The sequence below is a fragment of the Pleuronectes platessa genome, chromosome 21 (assembly GCF_947347685.1).
Source record: "Pleuronectes platessa chromosome 21, fPlePla1.1, whole genome shotgun sequence".
Classification (NCBI taxonomy): Eukaryota; Metazoa; Chordata; class Actinopteri; order Pleuronectiformes; family Pleuronectidae; genus Pleuronectes; species Pleuronectes platessa.
The window spans coordinates 11,601,789-11,628,778 of NC_070646.1; the positions used below are offsets into that span (position 1 = coordinate 11,601,789).

At 40.8% G+C, this 26,990-nt stretch overlaps 2 protein-coding genes across 2 annotated transcripts; one reads left to right on the plus strand and one right to left on the minus strand.

The window, feature by feature from the left end:
- The first annotated feature begins 525 nt into the window (after positions 1 to 525).
- Positions 526 to 5,768, plus strand: tmem130 (transmembrane protein 130). The gene is made up of 7 exons (XM_053414373.1): positions 526 to 586; positions 675 to 846; positions 926 to 1,071; positions 1,307 to 1,391; positions 1,939 to 2,141; positions 5,078 to 5,172; positions 5,628 to 5,768. Exons 1-7 carry the CDS (start codon positions 526 to 528, stop codon positions 5,766 to 5,768), a joined length of 903 nt encoding a protein of 300 aa, XP_053270348.1.
- A 15,091-nt stretch (positions 5,769 to 20,859) lies between these two features.
- Positions 20,860 to 24,818, minus strand: nptx2b (neuronal pentraxin IIb). Its single transcript, XM_053414077.1, has 5 exons — positions 24,378 to 24,818; positions 23,539 to 23,758; positions 22,433 to 22,677; positions 22,174 to 22,353; positions 20,860 to 21,090 (listed from the first exon to the last, which is right to left on the minus strand). The coding sequence occupies exons 1-5, from the start codon at positions 24,816 to 24,818 to the stop codon at positions 20,860 to 20,862; spliced, it is 1,317 nt and encodes a 438-aa protein (XP_053270052.1).
- Between the last annotated feature and the right edge of the window lie 2,172 nt (positions 24,819 to 26,990).

Consider the following 26,990-nt stretch of genomic DNA (forward strand, 5'->3'; position numbering starts at 1 on the left):
AACTTCTATGGATGATATGTTGACTTGGAGCAGAATGATAGTCGGTGGGTCTAAGATTCCTCCACTGTCCTTGTGAAATTACTCTTCAGGTCTCGTTTCTGTTTTCCGAAGAACAATTAAAATAAAACCTGCAACATATAAGACGATGTCCCACATCTCTGAGAGGAATGTGACCCAGGCCAGAAGCCTCCTGTTCAAAAGCTAGTTGTTCCTCCGCAGCCACATGATTGCAACGCATGGTGACAATTTCAAGCCTTTACAGACCCCCCCCCCCCCCCCCCCCCCCCCCCACCACCAGCACCACCAGCAGCAGCAGGCAGCCCACACACCCCATGTAAAACCACTCTGCTTTAACTGTATTCCTACTGGAGGTCCCTGCAGTGATCTCCTGCTACAGCGACAGCAAACATGGAAAGGTAAAAATCTACAATCTGCTTCCTGTCAGACTTTTTGTCACTTTTCTACATTTTCATCCTTCAAACTTTTGGAAATGTTTCCCGCAGAAAAAATACCTTCTGGATCTTGATGCTTCTTCTCCTGGTGCTCCTGGGTGTGGCAGGGACTACGGACCCTCTGTCAGATTTAGGTAGGTCCTCCAGATTTTCTTTTATACATTTCTTACAGTCATAGTAGCTTTGTTAGTGTTATATATATATATCTTCTCCTCTAAACAGAAAATGTTGCGGGGAAGCTGGTTTTCTATCAGATGGAGGGAAATGCCACCTATGTGAGAGACATGGGAGATCTGGCGTCAGATGTTCCCACAGAGACCATGTTTGAACTCTTCGATCCCCAGAGGAATTTCAGCAGATCTAAATTCACCTATACCTGGGATTTAGGCAATGGGTACAAGAATTCATTTCTTTGAACATTTTCATAACATAACATTGTTTTTAATTTCCCCTTCTTTGGATCTGTGATGCAGAGAGGTGATCCAGGGGACAGAGCCGGTTGTCCGCTACCATTACCCAGAGTCAGGGAACTACACACTGCGGCTGAAAGTGGGAGTCAGTATATCCAAATACACTCCTGCCATCACTGGGATGTACTCCACAGACGTTCAAGTCCTCGGTTTGTATTTTCCTGTAAATATATCAGCGTCTTACTGCAATTGAGTGAAAAGTGCTCATGTAATGTTTATTAAAAAAAAAAAATCCATAGAAGAAAAGAACAAGACTTGCAATGTGAAATGATGTGATGTTACTGTCATTACTTAATTAAATCAAAGAATATATTTAAGTAAAAGTACATTAGTATTGTTCCACAGAAAAACCTGAAGTAACTTATGACTGAAATTATTTTTTAGATGCCATCAAAAACATTGAGCTGAGGAGCCCTTCAGATTATGAGGTGTCTCAGGACTCCAGTTTGGCTTTTCACGTTGACGGAAGGTAAGCTGTATTTATTTTGTTCATCTTCTATTATGTTTCACCCCCTGTTCATTTGTTTGTCTCTGGTTTGTTTGTTTGTTTGTTTGTAAGACCAGGCATTTTTATTTATAAAGCATAATTCCTACATAGTGGTTTAGATTCAAGGTGCTGTCCAAGGACATTAAAAACAACACAGACACAACATAAAAAAAGAAATCAATTTAAAATTACACCGCACAGTTCAAGATGATTTTCAAGCCAAATAAAAGAGATTAAAAAGAGTACAATAAAAGAGGTAAAAGAAATCAAAGGGATAAATCTGTGTAAATTTTCTTAAAAATAAACAAACAAAAATACAAGTCCACAACTGGATAGATTTCCACGGAATTTGTTTGGAGGAAGTGCAATGAGTCAGGGAAGAGCCCGTTCAATTTGACATTTGATCCGGATAAGGGTGCGGATCCATGAATTACTTTTTTTTAACATTTTTTTTTTACATATTCCTTGTGTTTGTGTGTGTGTGTGTGTGTGTGTGTGTGTGTGTGTGTGTGTGTGTGTGGGTCTGCAGCCCTCCTATGTGGGTGTGCTGGCGCTTCCTGCCCTACTGTGTGCCGGACACGATGGGCGGCTGCACACTGACCATGTTGTATGAAAACACGCTGAGGCTGAACCACACCTTCACCTCGCCTGGTGTCCACTGCCTGGACATCAGTGTCCGCAATGAGATCAGCAAACTGCAGACCTCCTTCAGTCTCTATGTCAAGAGGAACAGTGAGTGACCACATGTACAGTACACACACACGCACACACACACACACGCACACACACACATTACATAAACTCACATTGATTTAAACCTTAACTTTGACCTTAATTATTTTAATGTTTTAAGTTATGTGGACTTATTTTTTTGTCCCCATTTGGAAGACAAATTCCAATAATATGGCAATATTACAGTGTCAACCGATTCAGGTCCCCACAACATGAGAAATATGTCATGAACCATTCACACACACACACACACACACACACACACAGACACACATATACACACACATTCAAAGATCCAGAAACAAAAAGTCACAAGTCATATGACTCTTTTACTGCAAATTATTTGTTATTTGTGGTTATAAAACCATCTGTTTAATAATGCAAAAAGTGCACTGTCACTGTCAGAGTGTAGCTCCACGTGTTTCACAGCTCATCCCACGATTCGACAGAGGGCGGTCCCCAAGCAATTGCAATTGTCTTTGTTGCAGTTTTTTTGCATAACTAAATGATCTGTAGTAGTCAGTCATTCTACCAAATAACCTTTCTCTGTTCGTTTCGCAACCGCTGATCCAAATCACCGTGACGACTTTTACATGATCAACAACTCTCCCCCTCCCATGTGACGTCAGGCTGTGAACGACCCTGAGAGATAGATTGATAGATAAGATAGAACATCTCCATTGTCCGCTTGTGTGGAAATTTGAGTTATTTCCTACAAAGCCGAGCACATGATGTGATAAAACGGGTTCAAAGAAGTTCACCCACTGGGATTCCACTTCCAACATAGCTAATATATACAATTAAGTGACCCCAACCGGTTCTAATCCCTAGGACTATGAGTCAACTTTTCTATGTATCCATTTTTCTAATTCCAGTTTAACTTGACAGCAGATTACGTTTCTAAAACAGATTATTGCTGTTGATGTGACACATGCCTCATGGTGTGTGTGTGGACTTTAAATTGAGAAGCTAAAGGCTAACCTGGAAGATGTTCCCATGATGGATTAACTGCAGAGTCTCAGGAATGTAGAGTTGACATGCAAGGTAATGAGTTTTGTACACTCGAGCACCAGAAAGAATGCAAAAGCTTTTAAAGCGACGTAATATTTTCCTAACCACAGACACTACAGCCGAAGCATTCCTGTGTCTCTCTGTGGCTACAACTCGTTCTCATTTCTGACACTAGCAGTGCAAAAATATCAAGAAAATGTAAAGAAGTAGCACTTTATCTTTCATTTTTTCCTTTTAACTTAATAACCATTAAGTAATTATATGTGTGTGCTGTCTACGGAGGTGACTTTATATGTTATTATACAGTATATTATCATTATAGCCTGTAACTTTATCGGTTTCATGGTAAATAAATTACATTTGTCTACTATTTATACAAACCTAACATCAACATACAGGCACCAAGTATCTGGAAGAAAGAACATCAGAAATAAAATAAGATGATATCATGATATCTGACTACTGACCTTATTCTGAATAAGTTTCGATTGAGTTGCTAATAGACTATACCATTAATAGTCCTATTAACATTACAGAGCAGAGAGATGCCAAATGGGAAATGTTGACGTATCAACCAGAGGCTTAAATTGATCGAGTCATATCTGAGAAAACAGTAACAATATATACAAACAATACATTTGATAGATTTTATTAATAAACAATACTTTCCACAAAACTCTATTTGACCCGAAAGTCTTTGATAAGGCCATACATGACGCCACGTGAAAATAAAATGTGGGGTAACCTCAGCGAGGGAAGTTCCAGGTCCTCCTCCACCAGTGGAAAGACGTCGCATGAAAAGAAATGCATGAATATACGCGTGATCGATAATCACAACAACACAACAAGTAAGAGTATACACATAGGAGCATCCATATTTTATTATAGAATAGAATATATAAGAATATTGTTGACCATGTAATCAAAGTCAATGATACTGTAGATCGGAAAGGTGCAGCAACATAACCAAAAGAGACAGAATTTATCTGAGAACAGGATTGGTTTATTTATTTTTGTGAAATATTGCTCATCTATCTTGATCTCATCCAATTCAACCTTATCAAACTGATTTCTTGAATCATTCTATTCCTGGAAGAATGAATTCATTCATTTGTAAACTCTGACTAAAGCTCTTCAACGTCTGCAAGGCTCCCCTACCTCTCCATATAATTCCCTGGGTAGACTTAATGTCATTTTGAATCCGAATGAACCAAAACTCCATGACCATTTGTGCTGATCTAACAGTTTCATCCAAGCGCCTACATGCAGCTAATAATCTCTTCATGTTTTATAATCAAAAAGATTCTTCTAAATGCGATGAGCTGTGTTGTGTCATGAGGTGTTTCAGAGACAGACCTACCATGTGGCATTTAGCCGTGTTAGTTCCACAGACAGCGAGGAGTCAGGGAGTCAGCGAGTTCAGTGTGTCTGTAATCGATTCGCTGCTGTAACGATCCAAAGGAAACTCAGATTAACAGCTTTTGATGTCATATTCGGATGGAAAATCTTAACTTTACTTGAGTTTGTTTATTTGTTTGTTTGTTTATTTGTTTGTTTGATTGACTGATTGATTGATTGTTCGATCGATCGACTGAACGAGAGACTGCCCGACCGACCGACTTACGTATGGATTGATTGTTTGATTGTTTGAATGTTTGATAGATTGATTGTTTGATAGATAGATTGATTGTTTGATCGATGGATAGATTGATTGGTTGTTTCTTTGTTTGATTGACACAACAGACAGCATCTCCCTTTATTTCACTCCCCGAAATGAGATCTACACATAGATATTTACAATAATTTTAATTAAAAAACACTCAGATTAATTATTTGCACATAAAAAGCACTTTCAAATATTGTTATCAATTAGAACTACACTCACAGATAACTCACGCTTTTTTTTCTTCCTGTGTCACTCGAAGACAACCCTCAACTCGTCTTCATGCTGTCATGTGCTGCCATCCTCATCGCCACTTTCTCCTTCATCGCTGTCATCGCCTGCCGCAGCAGAACACAGGTACATCAATGACTTAATGTGCTGCTAAATCTTAGAATTAATCACATATAAATGTCTCCTTTAATACGTCGGCGTAACTTTTCATGACCCTGGGTTTAATGGGGATGACAGGACATGGATATAGTGCCATAGTTGTTTTTTTCCAGGTCGTAAAAGTAAGTAGTGGTGGACTAAAGTTCTTCATCACAGTATGATATTGTTTTAGATTCATTGATTTGTATGGATTAGTGTTTGTTTGTAAACCTCCTTGATTAAATCAATGGTTGCATGCTCCCAAATGACCACAAGGGGGCGATCTGCGTCCAGAAATAAATTATACCCGAGCAGCCATGTGAGTGAGAAGAAGAAGCTCCCAGGAAAACCAACCTGCTTTAAATATGTGACTGATCTTTATTGCTTGTGCCTTTGCAACAGACATTTCACCGATTAACCCTTTGATAAATGTCTTTTAGCAGATTCCTGTGTCCAGTAACGCTTTATACCTGAAGAATCCAGACTCAGAGGGCCAGAGCTCGATCCTCTTTAAATTCTCCAACCTAGAGAGAGGAGAGAAGGAGCCACTCCTCCTGCAGTGTGGGACTCAATATATCTCCTAAGCACCACAGCTCCAGAGGCGGCTACATGCACATGTATATACATTCGGTAGCAGGAAATACACACCTTTGTCTTTATAGAAGCAATAACCACTTTCCTCGTAACACATATCAACATGTTACAGATTTATATCCCTGCACCTGTGGATGATCAATACACAACACACCCCCTTATCTGTGGTTCAGCAAGTCCAATACTGTCTGCATTGTCCCTTTAAGATAGGTGATGTTGATCAGTTGATGAGCCACTGAGCTCGAAGGCTGACATTCACTCACAATGATTTAATAGCTCAAGTGTAGGTCATGTTTAAACAATGAGCGTTCCTTTAAGCATTCTGTCAATGCACCAGACTATACTCTTTTATTTATGTTTTTTTTCTTTTCCATAATGATGCATACCTTTGAGCCTGGCTTTGCTTTGCTTTCAATAAAAGAATAAAACATATTTACTTTGTAGCAACGCTCTGTTTTTTATCTTTGTCAAGTAGAAACCAGAAGCTCAAACACCACAGCTTTAAATGCTATGAAGACCAGTTGGTTTTTCAGGTGAGCTGGAACGTTAACATGGAGGATGACTGTGTGCTGGAGGAGGCTTGTGATGTTCAGCAGGAACTGGATCGTCTAGTGTGAAAGCGACTGAGGAAGATCAGGATCGGGTCACAGGCTGTTGTATCAGATCAGACTTACATATTTATGAATTGTGTTTGACTGCTTAAGCTTCAAGCCTCAGGCCAGGGTTGCCAATTTAATGAATTCTGTGTGTGAAAGGTAGGTGTTATAAGTTATATTAACATAATACAAATGATACATAACAATACAAATATCTGATCATCCAGCTGTGGATCAGGAGGTATAGAGGGTCATTTACTGACCAGAAGGTCATTGGATCCAGTGTCTTTTGGAAGGATACTGGAATCCAAATTGCTCCTGATGACTGTGACAACAGTATGTGAATGGTGAGGGGTGGTTAAAAAACTCACATGCGCGTGTGTGTGAGTGTGTCTCGCACAGTAAAGTGCTGTGAGTGGTGGATAAGACTGGAATCAAGCTGAATAAATACTGTTTTAAAGTACTTGCTTTTGGCAACAGAAAGTGAGTTGATCACCAAAGTCATCAGAACATATCCTCTGGGAACCCAGTATAATGTATCTGGACCAAATTCACAAGTAACGGTAATCAACAATTCATTAATACGTTATGTGTCATTCTTATCTATAGGCTGAAATGTATTACAAATACATATGAAGAAAATGGAACTTTACAAGAAAGACTCATTATTCTTCAACATTAAGTAACATTTGTTAAGTATCAAGAGAAAGTGGTTTGAGTAGAACTTAACCAAACAAAGGGGGTGGCGTATAATTACCTCACACAAAACAAAATCCTTGGATCTTTTCTCACGACTCACGTCTATCAGATGACTTCTTTGCCGTTTAGCGCATTGAAGGTGTCTGACGACAGCTTTTGCCCCCGTTAGAGGTGTCACAACATTCATTCACTGGGACTCTGTTGATGAATGCCAGCTATCAGAGATGCAGCGAGGAGCGGCAGGTGCTTTGAGCATCGACCTTGGAGCTAAAACACTGCTGCCGGGGAGAAGTCTGCAGCGGTCCACACTTCTTAGAAGAAGAAGAACATAAATAGAAATGGTTAATAAACATAATGCAAATGTGACACAAATGTAGCACCTTTTTCAATAACTCAAAGTAAACAAACCAGTTTTTTTTTTTATTCAAAGGAACCGTTTTGCAAAGATATTTGGCAGAGAAGGCAATGTGGCCTTTTCAACTCACCCAAATACAACATTTATTTGAAAAATTATTCGAAAAATAAATGTCCCCGTAAATTTTTACAGAAAAGCGAGTTAAAAGATTTGTGAGTCCCTGTTTCTGTAATAAACACTGACCTGCTGTCGTCGTATCGGGCCTTCTCAACCATGTGAGTTGAAAAATGAGTCGGAGCTCTAGTTGGAGATGTGTTGGCTGAAATATTAAAACATAGTGATTATAGCAGCATTCGATTTTTCCTTAAAAAGTTGTAATTTAAGGCAAGTGTGATCACAACCCTGATACAGTATTGTCACCAATTAATATGCATTGACTCGCACACATAGCGTAAATCCAATATTCACTCCCCCTGTAGCTCTTCTTTGGTCTCCACCAACTCCTGATTAGGTTTGGTTCAAAACGACAATAATAATATCTGTTTGAGCAAATTCCAGCTTTCATCAAAAACAGCTCGATCACAATCGGTGAACGAAAACATTCACGGCTCAGCGAGAGCAGATGAGCAAATTTAAAGCAGACAAATCATATTTACATCCCTTCCCCTGTCTGACTGTGCTCCACCATCATTTATGTGTTCATATTGTCATTCCTAACGGTTTCTCCATAACACCTTTGATTGTAATACACTTACTTTAGTCCCCCACTGATTGTTTCTCATAAACATATAAATTCCTCCCAAATTATGCATTTAAGGCTTTCCCTCATGTGAAACACCAGCTGGACACCGGCTAATTTGCTTTATTTGTCCCGTTTTGAATTTGACCAGGTCTTTAAACTTCAGTGCTATTGTTTTACAAAGAGTGGGTTGGTTAGTTCTCTCTAAGTTCCCTCCCCAATTTGCTTGCATGAGTTCCTCATTACGCATCATGTTTTAATCCAGCTCATAAAATCAGACGCGAAGTTCAAGCCCACACAGCTTGTCTTGCACGATTTCTTTCCCATTAGCATGTTCATTATTGATCCCCCCCCCTCCCCTACACACATACATACAATAACAAACTCATCCAGATAAAAGACTATAACATAGAGAACATCCAGTGTCATCCGAAAATGTGAAGAGTGGTAAACAAAGACGTCTGTTCCAGGGGCGTTTCTAGGGTTGAAAGAAAGGGGGGGCTTAGCCCCTAAGGACGCTGAATGTTTGTGCGCGAAGCGTGCGCCAATGTTTTTTGGGCTCATCTGGGGCTGCGGATATCCATGTTTCTTACAGTTGATAGATTGGTTCAATCAGAAAGAGTGTGCTTTTTCTCTGTATCTTTGCTTACATTCATTCAGTATAAGATAACAGAAGAGACAGAATTTCAGGGTCATTGTGAAATTTGACAACACAAATATGAACTGATTATAAACAACAACATTCTATAGGCACTGATATTATTGTTTTAAAATACTAGAGATAGATATTAATGCAAAGAATAGAGAGCTGTCGATAGTTATTTCTTACATTTCAATTTTGCTCGTTCACACTCTTGCTCACTGGAGACATTTTCTAACAAAATAGCTAGCTAGCTCCGTGCATCATCAAGGTCTAATTTCATCAGGAAGATCCCTCAGGATCTAATGAGATGAAAGAAACTACAATGGGACTCAGTAGAGCGCATATTCAACAAGGCCCAGCAGTCCCCTTAAATACAATCAAGCCGCACCAAATTTCACACACTCATAGATATCAGTCCTCTAAATACGGCAGATTTTTTTCATTAAGGTCCAAGAATTATTCCCTGGGAAAACGTTTTAAAAGCACAATGTTAAAGAAAGAGTTAAAAAATGACTGGATCGGCTTAATACCAAAATACAGTGGGCCCTTTCCTGACACTTACTACATGTGTCCGCCAAGATGATTGGAAATCCAATTGTTGTTGTTATTATAACAGTTTTATTTATTTAAACAAGTATTATGTCATCTTGATCAGGTTCCTGGAAATGGATCTTTGCTTCATGTGGGGTTCTACTTCTGATCGTCATTCCTTTGACTGTTTGGCTCGTTTGTCACTACAGGTTAGTATTTACAAAATCTTCATCCGTCTTGACTTCCTACTTTCTACTGCATGAACGACAAGCCCAACAGGTGGTGAGGTAAATGATTCACTGCCTGTTGTATTTTCCTGAAGGTACCAGAAGTTCTGCACTTGGAGCTGCTGGCCAGTTTCCAAACAGGAAGTTCCAGCAGGGATGCTTCCTGCCACCAAGTTGGATGTGACGGAGGTGCAGTGGGACCTGTCCTGGATGGAGATGTCCAACCTGTTGGAAAAGGATTCTTATTGTGGCACGTAAAGGGAAACTCTCTTCTGAAGCCCAGAGAAAGTATTAACTATTGGGTCAAACCTATGAGAAAGCTCAGTCAGTGCTGCAATTTGTAGTAGTTCATGGTCACATGTCAAAATAGTGCTGCCTGATATATTTTTGAATTGAATTAAATGAGAGGTTTAGGATTTATAAGGATGACTACATTTGCTGATGGTGCAGATTTGATAGCTTCCAATACAAATGTTATTGTTTCAGTTGTCACATTTGTCAATGTCAATACTTTTGCACATTTAAACGTCTCTCCTTTGAGTACATTTTGAAACTAAGAATCGTATTTGTTATATCTTATTATCTAATCATTAATATAATTGACTGTTCTAAATCATTTTACATGTATCATTTCTCCTGTGTTTGTTCGAGGTTCCATGTTGTTTGCTCCCTTTGAATCGTTATTTGCTATTTCTTGTCGTCTGAAGTTATAAAAGTCATGGAGATCGTCGTGCTTGTTTTATATCTTTTAAGGCAGAACAAACAACTACCAAGAAACAAAAAATAACTATAAAGATTAACCAAACAAATACAATTTGACACAAATCCACTGCAAACAGACAAAAAAAAGACTAAGAGACACAACACAAGTCTGAAGTGGCACAACATGGCTACTGAGAGACACACAAAAGTACTACAACAGACAAGAAATGTAGAAAGAGAGAGAAAGAAAGAAATACTCTACATATATATTCTACATGCAAAACAATGCAAAATATTTCCATTCAGCTGATTGAGTAAAATAGATTTTTTAAATTTCACAATTTACTTCGCTAATTTAGGCTCTGGATTTAAATGCTTAATTTTTTTAGAAAGACCCGAAACCATTATGTGTCTCTCAAGATAATTAAGATGCATTATTCCTCATATACTACACTGTTTATCATTTAAAAGAAGCAAATTACTGTAAAATAAATACATGTGCATGCCTTTAGAAGCCGGCATCTTTGGTAGTAATTTAATGCAGTCGATTTTATTTTCAGTTCTTCTCTTTATTGCATTAGAGGATGAAAAGAACCTGAGAAGAATAGTTTTTTCCACTTTGTTTGATAAACAGGGGTTTAAACAAACTGAGCTATTTCTAATAATGTTGAACATATTGGCTGTGTCAGGGATTACATCTCTTTGCGAGGACTTCACTCTTATAATGACTGATATAACTAACAGTATGAGCAACAAAGTAAAGACTCAAGATCATCCAGTGCTGCTGTGTGCACACAGTTTGCCAAAATACAGTATAAATATGACATGGATTTTCAGGAAAGCATTTGGTCTGAGTTACCAGAGGAACAGAGAGGTGACGTGAGGTGCAGGACAGAGAGCAACATTAATATTACAGCCCTGCACTGTAAGACACGCTGAAGAAGAATCTGTCAAAACATCAGGTCAGAATTTGATCTCATAAAAAACTTCTCTTACATAATGAATGGTGTGTTATGTTGACAAAGAAATTAATTACAAAAGGTTACTCCTACAGTTCTTGTTATCTTTGTACAATAATACAAATTTCTAAAGAACATCTGCAGCAGACATTGGTTCTTTATTGTCGTTGATATGCCGTTCATATAAAGTTCATATATTCCAAAAGCCTCTATAGCGGTCAAACCAGTTAGGCCTCATTGATAGACCATGTTAGCTGCCAATTTGTTGCATTCTGCATTAATAGATCACTACAAACAGTACACGTCTTCTTAAACAGACCTAAAATCGACTTTAGACAGAAAGATGTTAAGGATCTCCAGTACTAAGAATCTAAAACAGTAAAAATTAACTCTGAGATGTTTTTGAAATCTGACCTATAAAATCATACTCTCATGTCATGTGTAAGGTAGGGCAGTCGGTGGATGAACAGAATGTGTGTCCATTGATCGTTGAGGAAGATATCAGGAAGTCCTACTGACAAACATTGTTGTGCATTTTAAAGAACAAAGTATTTTCATGTGAGAGAACAAGCATTTCAATGAAAACTAGGGCTGCGCAAAATGATCAAAATGTCATATCCTCTTGTAGAAGTCATTTCATATCCAGTTAATCATATGTATTGTAATTGGTCATCAGTCTCCGTGATTCTTTAGGTTTTGTTTGAGCTCTGAGTTGTATTACTCTCATCCATAGACACCTATGAAGGTATTTTCTGCTGCAAAACACTTGTGCAATGGAATTTGTGGTTGTAGAAAATCGTCTTTTCTTAAATATTCTCCATACAGTGTGACATGAACCTCTTGGTAAAATAAATTTAAACTATTTAAGTCTGAATTTTGGTTGGAAATATCCTGGGTTGTATAATGTTCACATGTTCGTTTGTGATGAAATACTGCGGCTAAGAGTTACACGCAGGGGTGGACTGGGACAAAAATTCAGCCCTGGCATTGTCTGTCCAGACCAGCCCACTACATTATCAGCGGACACCACATAGAAGTCCACAAATCTTGCGGGGTCTTCTCTCATGCATACTACTGTTACCACCTAGCTCAAAGATGGCAACAAGAAGGGAGGCCACACACAAACCTCTCAAGCCAAAAGTAAATTTATTTAACCCCAAATCAAGATAGCTCTAACTACGTAGTGGGATGTGTAAAATATGTTACGCGTCAGTGGTGTTAACAGTGTTTGGATGTGTGAAAATAAGGTGTGATGTATGTTGTAAGGTGCAGAAGCAAAGAAAAACAAAGGCTGAGGGCCCCATGCCCCTGGAAGCAGCCTTTAGATCTGCAGCTGAAGCCCAGCCCAAAAGGGCAGGCCCAGGGTGACGCCCCTGTTAGCTCTACCTGTGTCTGGAAAACAACTCCTCAGGCTCTCAATGTCAAGTGGTCAACCTGAGAAGGACATGGATACATTTTAATGTCTCTAATCATCACAAATTAAGTATGATTTCATAAAACATAAAAAATTATAAACTCACCAGACTAGAGGAGACACAACAGACTAACTTTGGTACAGTGAAGGCAGAGAGTGGAGACAGACAGAGAGCAAGTCCTCGAACATGGACAGAGGGGGAACAACTCCTCAGGCTCTCACATGTCAAGTGGTCAACCTGAGAAGGACATGGATACATTATAATGTCTGAAAAATAAAGAAAATGTTTTCCTCTGTCCTGCACCTAGAGTTGAGAACTTTTTGGATGTGTGTTTCTTTTAAAACCTTTTGAAAATTATTATAATTATGAAGTATGAATTTATACATTAAAAAATACATGATAAACTTACCAAATTCTAACAGTGGTCCCAAATGTCCACATATAAAACAAAGGGAGAACGACTCCTCAAATATATCACAACAACCTGTAATAATTGGTCATTTAGTGTACATGATCACACCATTACGGATCAACACATAAGCACAATACAACTTCTGAAAAGAATTAGCTTGATTCTGCATCTCTATTTACAGCTCAGAAGGTTTACTGTTGCTATGGCAACAGTAAACGACGTTAGCAACTCTTAGCTAGCTTAGCTAAATCATCTGAACAATAATAACCCATAATATCACATTTCGGCATATTAAAACAAAATCAAAAACGTTTTCTACTTTGTTTTGGACATGTCTCAAAAATGTAGCCTAGCCCGCCCCAGGCCAACGTTACTCACCATGTCTGCCTCCACTCGCTCATCATTGTCGAGTCCTCCTCGCTCGTCTCCCGGCGCACCTGCTGCTGCTGGGCTGGTGAACCCGGAACCAAACAGGTCCGTCAGTTTGGCACATTTAGCAGCCTCCACCTCCAGAGACTTCAGCTTTTTTCCCCCGATGCTTCTCAGCGCCACCCGGGCGTTTTTTACTCTTATTATCCATTTTAAGTTTCTGTCTCTGCAGCAGCCCGTCCCGCGACTCCCCCCGCCAATGGAATGAGGTCCCGCCCCACCCTGGTTTGTGTTGTGATTGACAGCACTGTCAGGGCTCTCTGAGCCTGTCAGCCCATGATTGATTGACAATGACAAACAATAGACCAATAATATGTGTCGATGCTGGCAACACACTGCTAGCCCTCTGTAGCCAATTGGCCGGCCCAAGGGAATTTAGAGAGGAAGATGAGAAAAAAAAAACGAAAAAAAACCTATAGCGGACCAGACCGGCCCACATTGGGTCAACGGCCCACCGGGACGATGCCCGGTATGCCAGATGGCCAGTCCACCCCTGGTTACACGACGAAATGAACAATAGAGAATGAAATGAAACAAAATACATTTTCTACCATCACACAATGTGTATGTGTATGTATGTATACATGCATATGTATATGTATATAAACATATATGTAAGTATATATTGTATATATATATATATTTAATATATATAATATATATATATATATATATATATATATATATATATATATATATATATATATATATTAATACTAAGACAAGAAGGTGATAAGACAGGAGCCATTAAAAAATTAAAGATCAGATGCTGCAAGAATGACGCAATTAAAAGTCCACCAAAATGAAACACATTTATTTACAGAAATAAATGATTGCAAAACTTCATCATCAGTAGGTGATTCTATCACCATAGCAACCAGATGCTAAGATTTGAAATAGAAATTTATTTTGATTGACAGGGACACTCTCTCAATACCTCCTTTGATGCTTTGATGAACAGCATCAAAGTTGCTATTTTGATAGGAGACCTCTGATTGGCTGTTGATTGCTTTAAATACTGTTAAAGTTTAAGACAGTTGCTATTGCACTCTGACCTTGACTGAGGTAAGTCATGTCTCACTCTCTCTCTGTATTTACCCAGCATGCTAACCGATACAATTCAGGCTCATTATTCAAGTTGGAAATTAAACCACTGTATAATATGAAGCTTCTGCTGTTACATGTTGATAATGTGGTGTTTTCTGTTGCTTTTATGACAAATGTGAAAATATTGTTGCTGGCTTCTTTTGTGTTTTCTGCTGCTTATCTTAATGGGTGATATGTGTTAACGTGATGCTAAGTAGCGTTAGGTCGCCGAGGCCAGGCAGAGCGAGGCATTGTGGACAAAACACCTGTAGCAGCAGGAAATGTTCCCATTTCACAGCTTATTCTACCAAACAATGTGTTTTGTAACATTGGGAAGATTAACCTTGGTGTTTAACTTTAGTATTTAAGACAAAGTTAAAAAAACAACAGCTTCCATCACTGCCAATCAAATTCAGATTCAAATTCAAATCGAAGGGGCTTGGTGCCATGGTGATTGATGAGGGAAGTTTTATTTAAAAAAAACATTTGCTGGTGATTTTTTGGTTAATGTGTAGTTTGAATGTGTTGAAGGACAAGTTGACGGAAGCTTAAGTTAATGCTAGGAGCACATTACATGAGGTGTGTAGCTCCTTTAAGGAAAAAAACAATCCCTCTCTATTGGGTCTAATGTTATTTCAGAGAAAACTTTTCTGGAAGGAGCATAAACTTGCATAACTTGCTCACACGGACCCATTTTTTTACTCTCACAAATTTCAAATATATCTGTGTGTCCGGCAAAGTCTTGGAATTCTCCCGATGTCTTTATTTCACAGATAGGACTTATAGTTTCTGAATTATAGTTGTTTGAGTGGTGCACTCAGAGTTTAGATTTCTCTCTTCCCAGTGAGGAGAGAGCAGTTGCATTCAGTTGAGTTTCCATGGCAACCAGATACACACGTAGCAGGAGGGGAGTCTCTCTCCTCTCTCTCTCTCTCTCTCTCTCTCTCAATCTCTCTCTCTCTCTCTCTCTCTCTCTCTCTCTCTCTCTCTCTCTCTCTCTCTCTCTCTCTCTCTCTCTCTCTCGCTCTCGCTCTCTCTCTCTCTCTCTCGCTCTCTCTCTCTCGCTCTCTCTCTCTCAATCTCTCGCTTAAACCAGCCAGTCTGTCTCTCTCCCTCTCTCTCCTTCTCTCTGCGGGTGTCTCTCTATCTGTGTCAATTGTTTTATATTGAATGTTTGATTGATCAAATTCACCTAAATCTTACACACTATTTCATCTTGTCACCTGCAGACATAAAGTCTTTTGACTTCAAGTTCCAGACAAGAGCAGAAACTTCTTCGGAAAATAGTGCATCAACTCATCCAACAGCTTCTTCAAAAGATAGATTTACTCTCTGTGGTGAACCATGGAGAAACCAGATATTCTGAAGATCCTCAATGACGAACTCCTCACAGCCTACAGGAAGATCAATGCTCTTAAGGATGAGGTGTGGCAGCTGCAAGACCAGCTTCAAGACAGAGATGAGTTCATAAAGATGGCGGTGGAGAAGGAGAAGGAGAAGGAGAAGGAGAAGGAGAAAGAGAAAGAGAAAGAGAAAGAGAAAGAGAAAGAGAAGGAGAAGGAGAAGAGGAAGGAGATTGAGACCGAGACCGAGAAGGAGAATGAGATCCAGGCCCTGACGGAGAAGGTGGAGCAGCTGGAAAACCAGCTGAAAGAGAAAGATGTTGTCATAGCGAAGGAGGTCAAGAAACGGCGCGCTCGCCTCAGGGCCTATCTCGACTGCCTTGCTGAGCTAACTGACTGTCAGGCCAAGGTTAAGCTGATGGAAGCAAGGCTGCACCAGGAGCCACCTCAGCCTGATACAGGATGTAGCAGTGAGATGGAGGTGGAGAAAGAGAAGGAGAAGGAGAAGGAGAAGGAGAAGGAGAAGGAGAAGGAGAAGGAGAAAGAGAAGGAGAAGGAGAAAGAGAAGGAGAAGGAGAAGGAGAAGGAGAAAGAGAAAGAGAAGGAGAAAGAGAAAGAGAAGGAGAAGGAGAAGGAGAAGGAGAGGGAGAAGGAGAAGGAGAAAGAGGAGGAGAAAGAGAAGGAGAAGTACAAGGACAAGGAGAAGGACAAGGAGAAGGAGAAACTTGTGACGATCTACAATGTCGAAATCCTCCGAGCCAACAGGAACATTTTGATTCTTAAGGAGGAGGTGTGGCGGCTGGAAAACCATCTTAAAGACAGAGATGATATCATAAAGATAGCGGTGGAGAAGGAGAAGGAGGAGCAGAAGGAGACGGAGAAGGAGAAGGAGAAGGAGAAGGAGATTAAGATTGAGACTGAGACCGAGAGGGAGATGGAGACGGAGAAGGAGAATGAGATCCAGGCCCTGATGGAGAAGGTGGAGCAGCTGGAAAACCAGGTGAAAGACAAAGATGTTGTCATAACGAAGGAGGTAGAGAAAGGGCATGCTCGCCTCAGGGCCTATGTTGACTGCTTGGCGGAGCTCACTGACTGTCAGGCCAAGGCTAAAATTCTGGAAGCAAGTCTGCACAAGTGAGCAGTGAGGTGGAGGTCAACATGGAGAAGGAGAACGAGAAGGTGCTTGCTTCAGGGCCGAAAGGAGACGAAACTGCAGCAGGAGAAAACTCCAACGATGGGACTGAGCTACAGAAAGGAGGAGGCCGAGATGAGCTGGAGGAGAGAGAAGAGGTGGAGAAGCCCCCGCCCTCACCCTTTTTCTACTCCTCAAAACAAACCCCTCCCCTGTCCCCCTTTGTACATATTTGAAATGATCTAATGATGTGGTGTAAATATGGTAAACTTTTTGAATAAAAATAACTAGTACAGTAACATCTACCTCTGTCTTTCTGAATATACACACAGGATTCATTGATCAATTAACACAGTGTTGGAGTGAAACAAATAAGTGTGATTCATTTAGTTTGCTACTATTCATACGAACACAGCAGAGCATAGACAAACAATGTTTCTTAACTTTTTTACATTTGGTCAAATCTATATATTAATTATGACAACAATACAATAATAATATTATCATCTCATCTGAGGGCCCACCCATCACACTGACCACGCCCATCTGACACGCACACACACTCACGCACACACACACATGCACACACACACACACATGCACACACACACACACACACAAATACACGTACACACACACGCATACACACACGCACGCACACACACACACACACACAAGTCATTATCATTTATATATTTACTGTATATATACACATTTATTTCAATTTATTCATGGTTGAGGTCAATATCAGATCAGAAGACATGCTCATGGCACTCAAGTCAATTTAAAATGACATGTAGCATATTAGAGTTATAAATAACTTGTCCCTGTGTAAAACAATAGTTTAATTAAAAAAAAAAAAAAAAATCACAATGATTATTTTGGGGGGCTGAAGCACATTTTAGGGGGTCTTCAGCCTCCCTAAAATGAGATAGAGCCAGAGATGTATGTATAGAGCCAGAGATACAGCCTGTGTGAATTCTACAAACTGATCAGTCCGCGACGAAAGTACAGAGGCGGCAACGACGGAACCTTCAAGCTCTCGAGCGTCAAACCAGTCGCCGTCTATAATTACTCATTTGTACATTTTACTCAACTGATTGTTGATTTGTCGATTAAAGGTTCAGCTGCTTCTGCGGCTTCTAAAAAGCTGATAATCGTTCAGGATCTCTGGTTTTGTCGATGATCCAAATCAAGGGTGTAATCCGGGGAGATTGTCATGGTCAAATATTCTCGAAGATTTCTACATGATTATTTCTTACCGAGGAATAATCACGTAAAACACCTTAGAAATAATCACTATTAATATGCCAGATAATACCAACTAGCTAGCAGCAAAAGTAACTCGAATAAAATTGGAGTGAAAAACGTTTTTCTTTGTTCGTGGTTCAAATTAAATTAAAATTGTTTTTTAAGAATTAATCTATTTCATTCAGTGAGATGGTATGAATATTATGCCCTCGCTCACAATATAAACTATTACATCCAATCATCAGCATAACATATTTACCCTACCTGTTTTTAGAACTGTGTATGGTCACAGGCTGTCTCTCTGTCAAGGGGGGGGTGTCTGTGGTGTCACTGGTGACCTTTCGGCCTCTCTCATCAGATAAGCGTTGCTAATGCCACCCAGGACACCTGCTGTTGCTCTGACCCGGGCCGTCTGACTTTAAAGACCCACGCTCAGCCTGTGTGTTGCTCACCTCACCAGCCCGACACATAACCAGAGACACTAAAGCCTGAAACATGCTTCTGCGTTTTCACGGGCCCGTAAGCGCAAGAGCCCTTCCGGGTCCCTTACGTGCTTATGTATCCCTCCTTACGTGCTGACGGGTGTCGACCCCCTTTTCTAAAATTTACGGCAAAGCTCCACAAGCTCACTCAGCCCGCAAGGCTGTGATTGGTCTGCTCTACATCCCGTCCGGTGTTTAGTTTCCGGTTTCATGCCCCACAATACGCGGAAATCACGGAAGATTTAGAAGAACGAATATGGACCAAATAGAAGAGCACTTGGCAGAAGAGATCCGAAAGTATGACCACTTGTATAACCCGTCACTGACTGGCCGATTTGTCCGCCAGAAATAGGCTATGAGGAGCCGGAGTGGCGATGTAAATAAACAGTCTAATTATAAGAAGTTGCTCTTCAATGTCCAGCAGCTCCATCTCAATCAATTGTTGTTCGGTTGGAATCGTGAATACACTCTCTGCCATGGTTCACCGTGTGTTTGTAATGGAGAACACGACTGGTAGAAGGTAAATAAACAGTCAACAACGATTGCCACACCCACAAATAAGGCGTCTCTCAGGTCGCCTTCGACAAAAAGCATTACTCCGCCTAGTGTTCTGGCGCGGAATTGCTTTGTAAGACGCGCAACGGTTGGGGAAGCATGAATGAAAACGAGTCTTGCGCCACAGCGGCGTGAAAAGACGCAGACGCAGTCGCAGAAGCATGTTTCAGGCTTTAGCAGATCGGCCGTGTGCTTTAACAAAGTCTGCAGCAGAGCAACTGGCTGATCTCGCGTGACCCGGATTCATTTCACTCTTAAATACCTGAAACGGATCCCGGGAAATATTCCAATCAGCAGGAAACATACAGTTTAATGGCCGTCGGCCATTTTCTTTATTTTCCACATTTTCATTTACAGGCAAAGCGAAACATTCTCAGCATTTATAAAACATTAAATGGCACTTAAGTCTTCATTCGAAGGCCACAGAACAAGATTGACATCGCCTCATACATGTACACTCGCTTAAAACAGATATAGCATTTTTTTTTAAACTACAATCTTCCCGAGCAGAGACACTAGATAATGAAAGATCACACGACACATGCAATAATTAACATATGTTTCAATCTTTTGTTGAATGCTTGGTCACAATACCCACTGCAACACTGCAGATCACACATAGGAACATGTCACAAGATTGACACTATGAATATATCTTTATATCTTGTTTTTGTCCAAATGGAAAAGGCAGGAGAGGGAAAAAAAGCACAGTGACCGACTCGCTAATATCACTTGCATCAGTTCCACATGCAAAGAATAAAGCTTTCCGATGAGCTGAGGTTTTCTCTAATGAGCCGGCAAACTAAATCAGTACGAGTTTTTCTCTTACTGAGTCTATTGCACACATGCTCCAAATGATAAAGTGCAAAACAGTATTCGTCCACTTACTTTCCCCCTATAATATAGTGGACACGTCAGGATCAGAGGCTTGATGGATGTTGGCTTTAAGCCCATTCCCTAGTTAAGACAGAGACATAACATTAGCAAGACCTGTTAAGCTTTCCTCCCACACATCGCACGCAAACGCCAGCTCGCAGGCCAATGCCAAACCCTCAGCTATAGCCTGGACCTCAGCGTACTTGTAGTAGTGACAGGGCCTGCGTGCGTCTGGCTTGGATTTTCATGGCTTCAAAGCTTTGGGAGGTGGCTGGAGGGAGGGGGGTTGGTGTTAATACCTGAGGGGACCTTTCTGCTACGGGCGTGGGTGTACTGACGTTTTTTAAAGAACCTTGATCACGTAACAATTTGCACTTTGGTTTGTTCCCACATTGACACGGATCCACACGGGCGTGGAGATAACAAAAAGTCTAAAACTGACGTGTGTGTACACGCATTTCCTCTTTTCAGAAATCCTAACACGTAACCCGAATATACAGTATCTCTGTGCAAAGCCGATCAAACAACACTGTTCCACATCCATGTATAACATTAAGTCCGTTAAAACCTCCTCACAGTAAGAGATTAAACATTAATTAAAATTGCTGAGTGGATGGAAACAGCCAGTTAATCAAAGGAGAAGCGGTTTTCAAGCGTTGGGCAGCCGGTCCTGACACACCTCCAGGGGCCTTTTGAATGCCCCCCTCCCAAACACCTCCACGTTGCTCGCCAGCCAGGAGACCACGTTCCCCGGGATGTAGGAGCTGCAGTTGGCCATCGACTGGATCTCGACGGGCTTGAGCACGCGGTCCCAAATGTTCACCTGACTCAGCTCGCCCACGAAGGCCTGTCCGGCGTCAAAGCGTCCGCCCACCACGTCCTGTGAGGGCCACAAAAAGGCAGGAGGTGCATTTTAAAGCCTCATCATCAACAACAACAGCGTTATGCAAGGTAATTATCTTTTTGAGTTGAAGGCGTCGTTAAGGTTTTTTTATGTCTGTTGTTGCCTCTCGTCTACACATCTATCTATCTCTCTATCTCTCTATCTATCTCTCTATCTGTCTATCTACCTACCTACCTACCTATCTATCTATCTATCTATCTATCTATCTATCTATCTATCTATCTATCTATCTATCTATCTATCTATCTATCTATCTATCTATATATCTATCTATCTATCTATCTATCTATCTATCTATCTATATATCCACTCTCTCTATCTATCTCTCTCTCTCTACCTACCTACCTACCTATCTATCTATCTTTCTTTCTATCTATCTATCTATCTATCTATCTATCTATCTATCTATCTATCTATCTATCTATCTATCTATCTATCTATCTATCTATCTATCTGCGGGTCTTCAATGTGCTAACCAGGGTGGCCCAGGTGTAATATAAACATGCTCCCAACGACAATGCTAACATGGTCTTGTTTATCGGGCGCATTCATTGAGCCTGATGGGAATGTGATTAATTAAATCAAAGTAAAACAGGGAATAAGAGCATCAACCTGCTGATAGCTCTGGAAAAAACTTTGGACGTAGCTTTAGTGGGGTTAAAAACATCATCTCCACAGAAGGCTGCATCTCTCTCCTCCATTCTCACATTTTTTAATAACGCACTGATTGGTCCAGAGGGAGACCACAGCAGGTTTCTCTGCAGTGACAGGTTTATTCTTGTCTCATTTGTTTTGTCAAGATAACCTGCCGCCACCTTATTACCTGCTCTTCGGCTCTTGTTTCCATCTGCAGATTGCAGAGATGCATCATAAGTAACACCGGTTGCTGGCAGAACTACTTGACATGAGAATTTATATATTTTGTTTAAAAAAGAAGAGAAAAGTCACTTTCTAAAGAAGAAATGTCATTCGTGACTTCACTAAATGTGAAGACACAGGGACGCGTCGAATACAGACAGACCTGATCACTGATATTCTCTGACATTTAGGGGTGTGTACCTGCTCCTGCCCCAGGATGATGACTCCCCCTGGTTTGATCGGGTGCCAGGCTGCCAGGTTGTCACCGTTTCCCAGCTTCTCTCCATTCTGGTAAGCCTCCCACTGGCCGTCTCGTGTTGTCCAGCAGATGCAGATGTGGTGCCACCTTCCGTCGCGCACCTCCAAAGGCAGTTGGGCAACCTATCGTCACAATGCACTGCACTTAGTACTCAAATTCCACACAGTTCAAGAGAATTGAGGAAAAAAAGAGACTTCTTGCCTTGTCGTTGATGAGGAGCTCTATCGGGTTATTGCCCCACTCGATCAGCACAATCTCATTCGCTTGGCCAGGCACCCCGTACGAGAAGGGTGTCCCTATGCCGGGCAGGGCGCTGGACTTGATCCACATGCAGAGTGTGAAGGCGTACATCTCTGGCAGGCTCTTGGTGATGCGGCCGTACAGGTAGTTGGTCCGCTGGGGGAGGGACACCTTAAACTGCTCGGGGGACAAGAAATCTCCTCCCCCTGAATTGAGACAGAGAGAGAGAGAGAGAGAGAGAAAAAAGAGATGAGAGGTGTTTCATGTCTTTTCTGAAAGCTGTTCGTCTCTCTGCCTGGGAGTGAAAGCTTGGATACAAAAGCAGCATCTCCCTTTACAATACATATACGCAGTCGTGGTTTAAAACCGCCGCACAAAGAAAATTCAACAAATGTGCTCGTCTTTCACTTTTATTTCACCATCCCTGATTCATCAGACTCGCTCCACTTCTTTTTACCTCTTGAGTGCCTTCCTCTGCCTCCTCTCCATTAGTGTATTATAAGAAAAATTGGTTGGATGCTTTGATGTCATCATGCATCATTCCCTGGATCCAGGGTCGGTAACAGGGAGGCACTGGTCCTATCTCCAATCTGATTAGCCCCCTAAATCCCGTCATTAGCGTTTTAATATACTATATATATAAACTAGTTACTTACTGACAATATTAACAACAAATATGTCAATTTGTTCTGTATTTTATAAGCTTTTTTGTGCTAACAATTAAAAAATACATAAATTGAATGATGTGTGGCTTTGCTCAAAGCTACAGAGCTTACACTAAACAAGGAATGACTTAAATGCGCACCTTACTGAATCAGCATGGATGTTGGACATATAATTGGCCCCACTGTGTAAGTTGTGGCCCATTTTGGCCCCTGATTTAGAAAAATCCCAGATCCACCACTGTCGCCCATCAATCTACCTTTATCCAATGCACAGTGACCTCCCTAATCTTCAGTAAAGCTAAAGTCTGAGACCGAGAGACCTCAGACTTTTGGCGAACACAGTTCTGTGATGTAAATCTGAAGTTGTCACCGGGTGCACAGCCCTGTAGTGATGTCCCATACCTTTCTCCAGCTCACTGATCCGCTCCACCAGGGCGTTCAGAGTGCTCTCGGTCTTCAGCCTGTAGGCGGCCGTGGCGTTGGACAACATGCTCTTCTCCTCCTCAAGGTTGCTGACTTTCCTCAGGAGCTGCTTCTCCAAGTCTTGGAGGCGACGCTGCAGCAGGTCGCGCAGCTCAGTGGGGAAGGCGGCACCGGATATGTTTGCCCGACTCTGCTGTTGCTACAGTACAAGGAGAGGGATGGACATGGAGATAATTCGGTTGCAATGAGCCTGCTGAGAAGTGAAAGTGATGCTTCATAACAACATTTTAGACAAGCTGTGCTTCTGTGTGAGAGGCTGGCAAACCTGCGTAAATGATTTTAGGGTTTTTCCATCAGTGGACGTTCTCTGTATTGTTTGTCGAAGGTTCTAGTAAATTTTTTCAGGACTAATATTAAATCATCCATGTAAATCCCTGTCTGTTCCTGTTACGTTAAATGTAATAATATTTCAGGAGAAGTGCAAATTGGCATCAGAAATTGAAAATATGAGTGATGGATAATCATCATATCTTGGGGCACTCATTTAAAAACTGGGATGAAGATATTGTGCAAGCTTTATTTTTAAAGCATAATAAACCCACAGTTTTTATAATTGGTCCTGAGTAAGAGGAAGTTGGAGGCTGCTCAATTAGGCAATTAATCTCTTTCCCACGGATACCTGAGTTTGATCACTACCATATGTGCTCTAAATCTACTATGTGTCCTAATCCTGCAAATCCGTTCCGCGCATCAAACTGCGCTTTTACGCACTTGGCCCAGGTGGCGTAACGCTTTGGGCCATATTGGTAGTACCTTACCTCCAGGTTCTCCAACCGATCCTTGAGCCCTTGCATTGTTTTCCCAAGACCGTTAATAGACCCACTGGGGTCTCTGGGTACATCCCCCATCGTGTTTTGCTTTTCTTTGCCCCAGGAGCCCCCCTTGTCGTACTTCCTGTCGTCGGTGGTTGATGCGCAGAGGGACAACTTGGTGGTCAACTCGTTGATTGTGCCAACCTGTTTGGAAATCGTTTCTTTCTGCAGTAGAATCGTCTCTCGCAGCTGCATGACGGTGTTTCTGAGCTCCTCTTCTTGACTCCCGACGGTAAGCTCCGGTAATAACGTCACGGGGCAACTGGCATCGCCGCTGAGGGGCACTGCCCGGCAAATGTACCGCTTCCCATCGTCCGCCTGGATGCTCGGTTGTTGACCCGAGCCCGGTACACAAAAGCATAACAATCCGAAGAAAATTGAAAACATACCGGTGGACAGTCAGGAAGAAAAGTGGGAAACCAAACACTAAATCCTTGAAAACACAAACGCCACTCTGGAGTTTGGTGCGTAAAACTGTTCCCCTGCGTGGAAAATGCCCCAGAAAAAGAAAACACGCATCACGTGTAACTATATCTAAAAAGTAGCGCCATGTCTGATCGTCGAAATCAAGAAAGTTCTGAGCAGAAAATCCGATAAAGGCCGATTGTGTGGGTGTAAGCCCGGTTAATGTGACTTGTGTGTGCCTGGACTATTCCTGGCACAGGCGGAGCGCGCAGTGTGGTGCTGGTCGGACAGCTCCTCCTCAGGAAAGAGGATTACAAAAAAAGGTGCCTGCGAAAGCTCCTGGATTGGTTGTAGAAGGCTGACGTCACGGAGCTGCGAGGTCAGACCTTTGTTCACTGGTTTGTTTGGAAAGTTAATTTAGCAATGGAAAGTATGGTGAGTTAATTGTGTCACAACAATTAGGCTGATAAGGGGGGTGCCAAAGGGACTGGAAAGCTGTGATTAGTTTTGCAGCATCCCAGGAGCATTTCATGTAATTTTTATTTCAGTTTGTTCTGATGTTTGTTTTTCACTCCCAATTGCCAATAGACAAGTGTGATAAATGTGGAAGTGTTGGATTGTACAGTCTGTGGATCATTACTTGATAAATACAGAACAGCTGATAAGGCCAGTGAGTTTATATAATATTTTTTTTAATCAAAACTTAAATCATACATTTATCCATCACATTCCCTGATTTGACCTTGTTCTAGTTTTTGTTATTGTAATAGTTGGTCATACTCAAGTTTCTGTCACCATTTTAGTGTTTTTATATTTTTATTCAATATCTGACTGAGTTATAATTCGATTTATGTGTTTTTACTTGTGCTCTAATTTATTTGTGAAGCCCTTTTGAAAAGGGTTTTATAAATAAAGGTATTAGTATGATTGTTATTGTAATAAAATCCAGAAAAGACATATCGTTCTTGATAATAAATTTGCGATACAGATGCCAGTTCATCACAGCCATCAACAACACGACAAATTATTCAGAATGCAGGTGAATCTGTTCAATAAACCAAGCGCTGGAGAAACAGGATGTGGTGGTAAACAATTAGCAGCTGCCACCTGTGTGCTCGTGAAAGGTCAATAACGCGTGGGGTGCAGGCTGCAGGAAATACCACTGTGCTTTGAACATGGCGTCCAACCCTGCTCCCAACCACACAGGGGGTTTCTTGCTTTAATGACACTCGAGGATGACGAGGCAGAAACTGTTTAACTGTTCAATTCTCGTCTTCTAAAGGAAGTCACTTGTGGTGATCTGCATTTGCTCTGAATAAACCAAATAGGGACAAGTCATTAGAAATACACTGGGATTTGGTGAGGTTGTTGCTTTTAAATGGCTGCAAATCTCCCAGGCAGTTTCAAACTAACTAGTGTCAATAACTCCGTCATATTGGGTAGGTCTGTATCATTTTAAATGGAAAGACTTTTTCCAGGTCCTTTACACTTACTATAAATTACAGGAGCTTTGGTTATCCACCCATCAGTGTCACTATTCTGCTCTTATTGAAACGAACACACTATTAACAAAAGCCCATTTATATAAGATAGGAAAATCATTCATAGTTTTTCAGTGGTGGAACCAGTTTTAAAATGTTCTAATACAAAAACAATATCGTTAGATATAAAACTGATGCATCATTGTATAATGGCACTTTACTGTGTAGTTCATGGTCCAAGTATGGCTCTAGTTTTATTCATTTAGAAAATGTAGTCCAGTTGTTTCCATCTGATGGTTGTCAGACCAGCTTCAGGGACATGCGTGATAGAAAGAAGATAATACAAAGTTCTGCTACACAAATCTGCAAATTGAATATCTTCTCTCTCACTAGCATTTTTTTTTTGTGAAATTATTTCATAGCCCCTTGTCCTCAAAGTTTTTTTGTTTTTTTTTATCTTTGAGGAGCTCTTGTGTAATCATGTGAAAACCCAACTTAGACACAGTTTGGACCACAAGACAAAAACTTTGGCCACCACTGGTTTCATCGTTGATAATGGGATTTCAACATTACAATGTAATGTAATGTTGTCTTTATATAAACTTGTAATATGTCTTTATTTTAGGTCTCCCTATTCGTATATATATATATATATATATATATATATATATAT

Coding starts and splice junctions, on each gene's coding strand:
- tmem130 (XM_053414373.1), top strand. CDS start 526: ATGCTTCTTCTCCTGGTGCTCCTGGGTGTGGCAGGGACTACGGACCCT. Junction 1,392..1,938: donor GCTTTTCACGTTGACGGAAG/GTAAGCTGTATT, acceptor GTGGGTCTGCAG/CCCTCCTATGTGGGTGTGCT. Junction 2,142..5,077: donor TCTCTATGTCAAGAGGAACA/GTGAGTGACCAC, acceptor TGTCACTCGAAG/ACAACCCTCAACTCGTCTTC.
- nptx2b (XM_053414077.1), bottom strand. CDS start 24,818: ATGTTTTCAATTTTCTTCGGATTGTTATGCTTTTGTGTACCGGGCTCG. Junction 23,759..24,377: donor ATCGGTTGGAGAACCTGGAG/GTAAGGTACTAC, acceptor CTTGTACTGTAG/CAACAGCAGAGTCGGGCAAA. Junction 21,091..22,173: donor TCATCCTGGGGCAGGAGCAG/GTACACACCCCT, acceptor TGGCCCTCACAG/GACGTGGTGGGCGGACGCTT.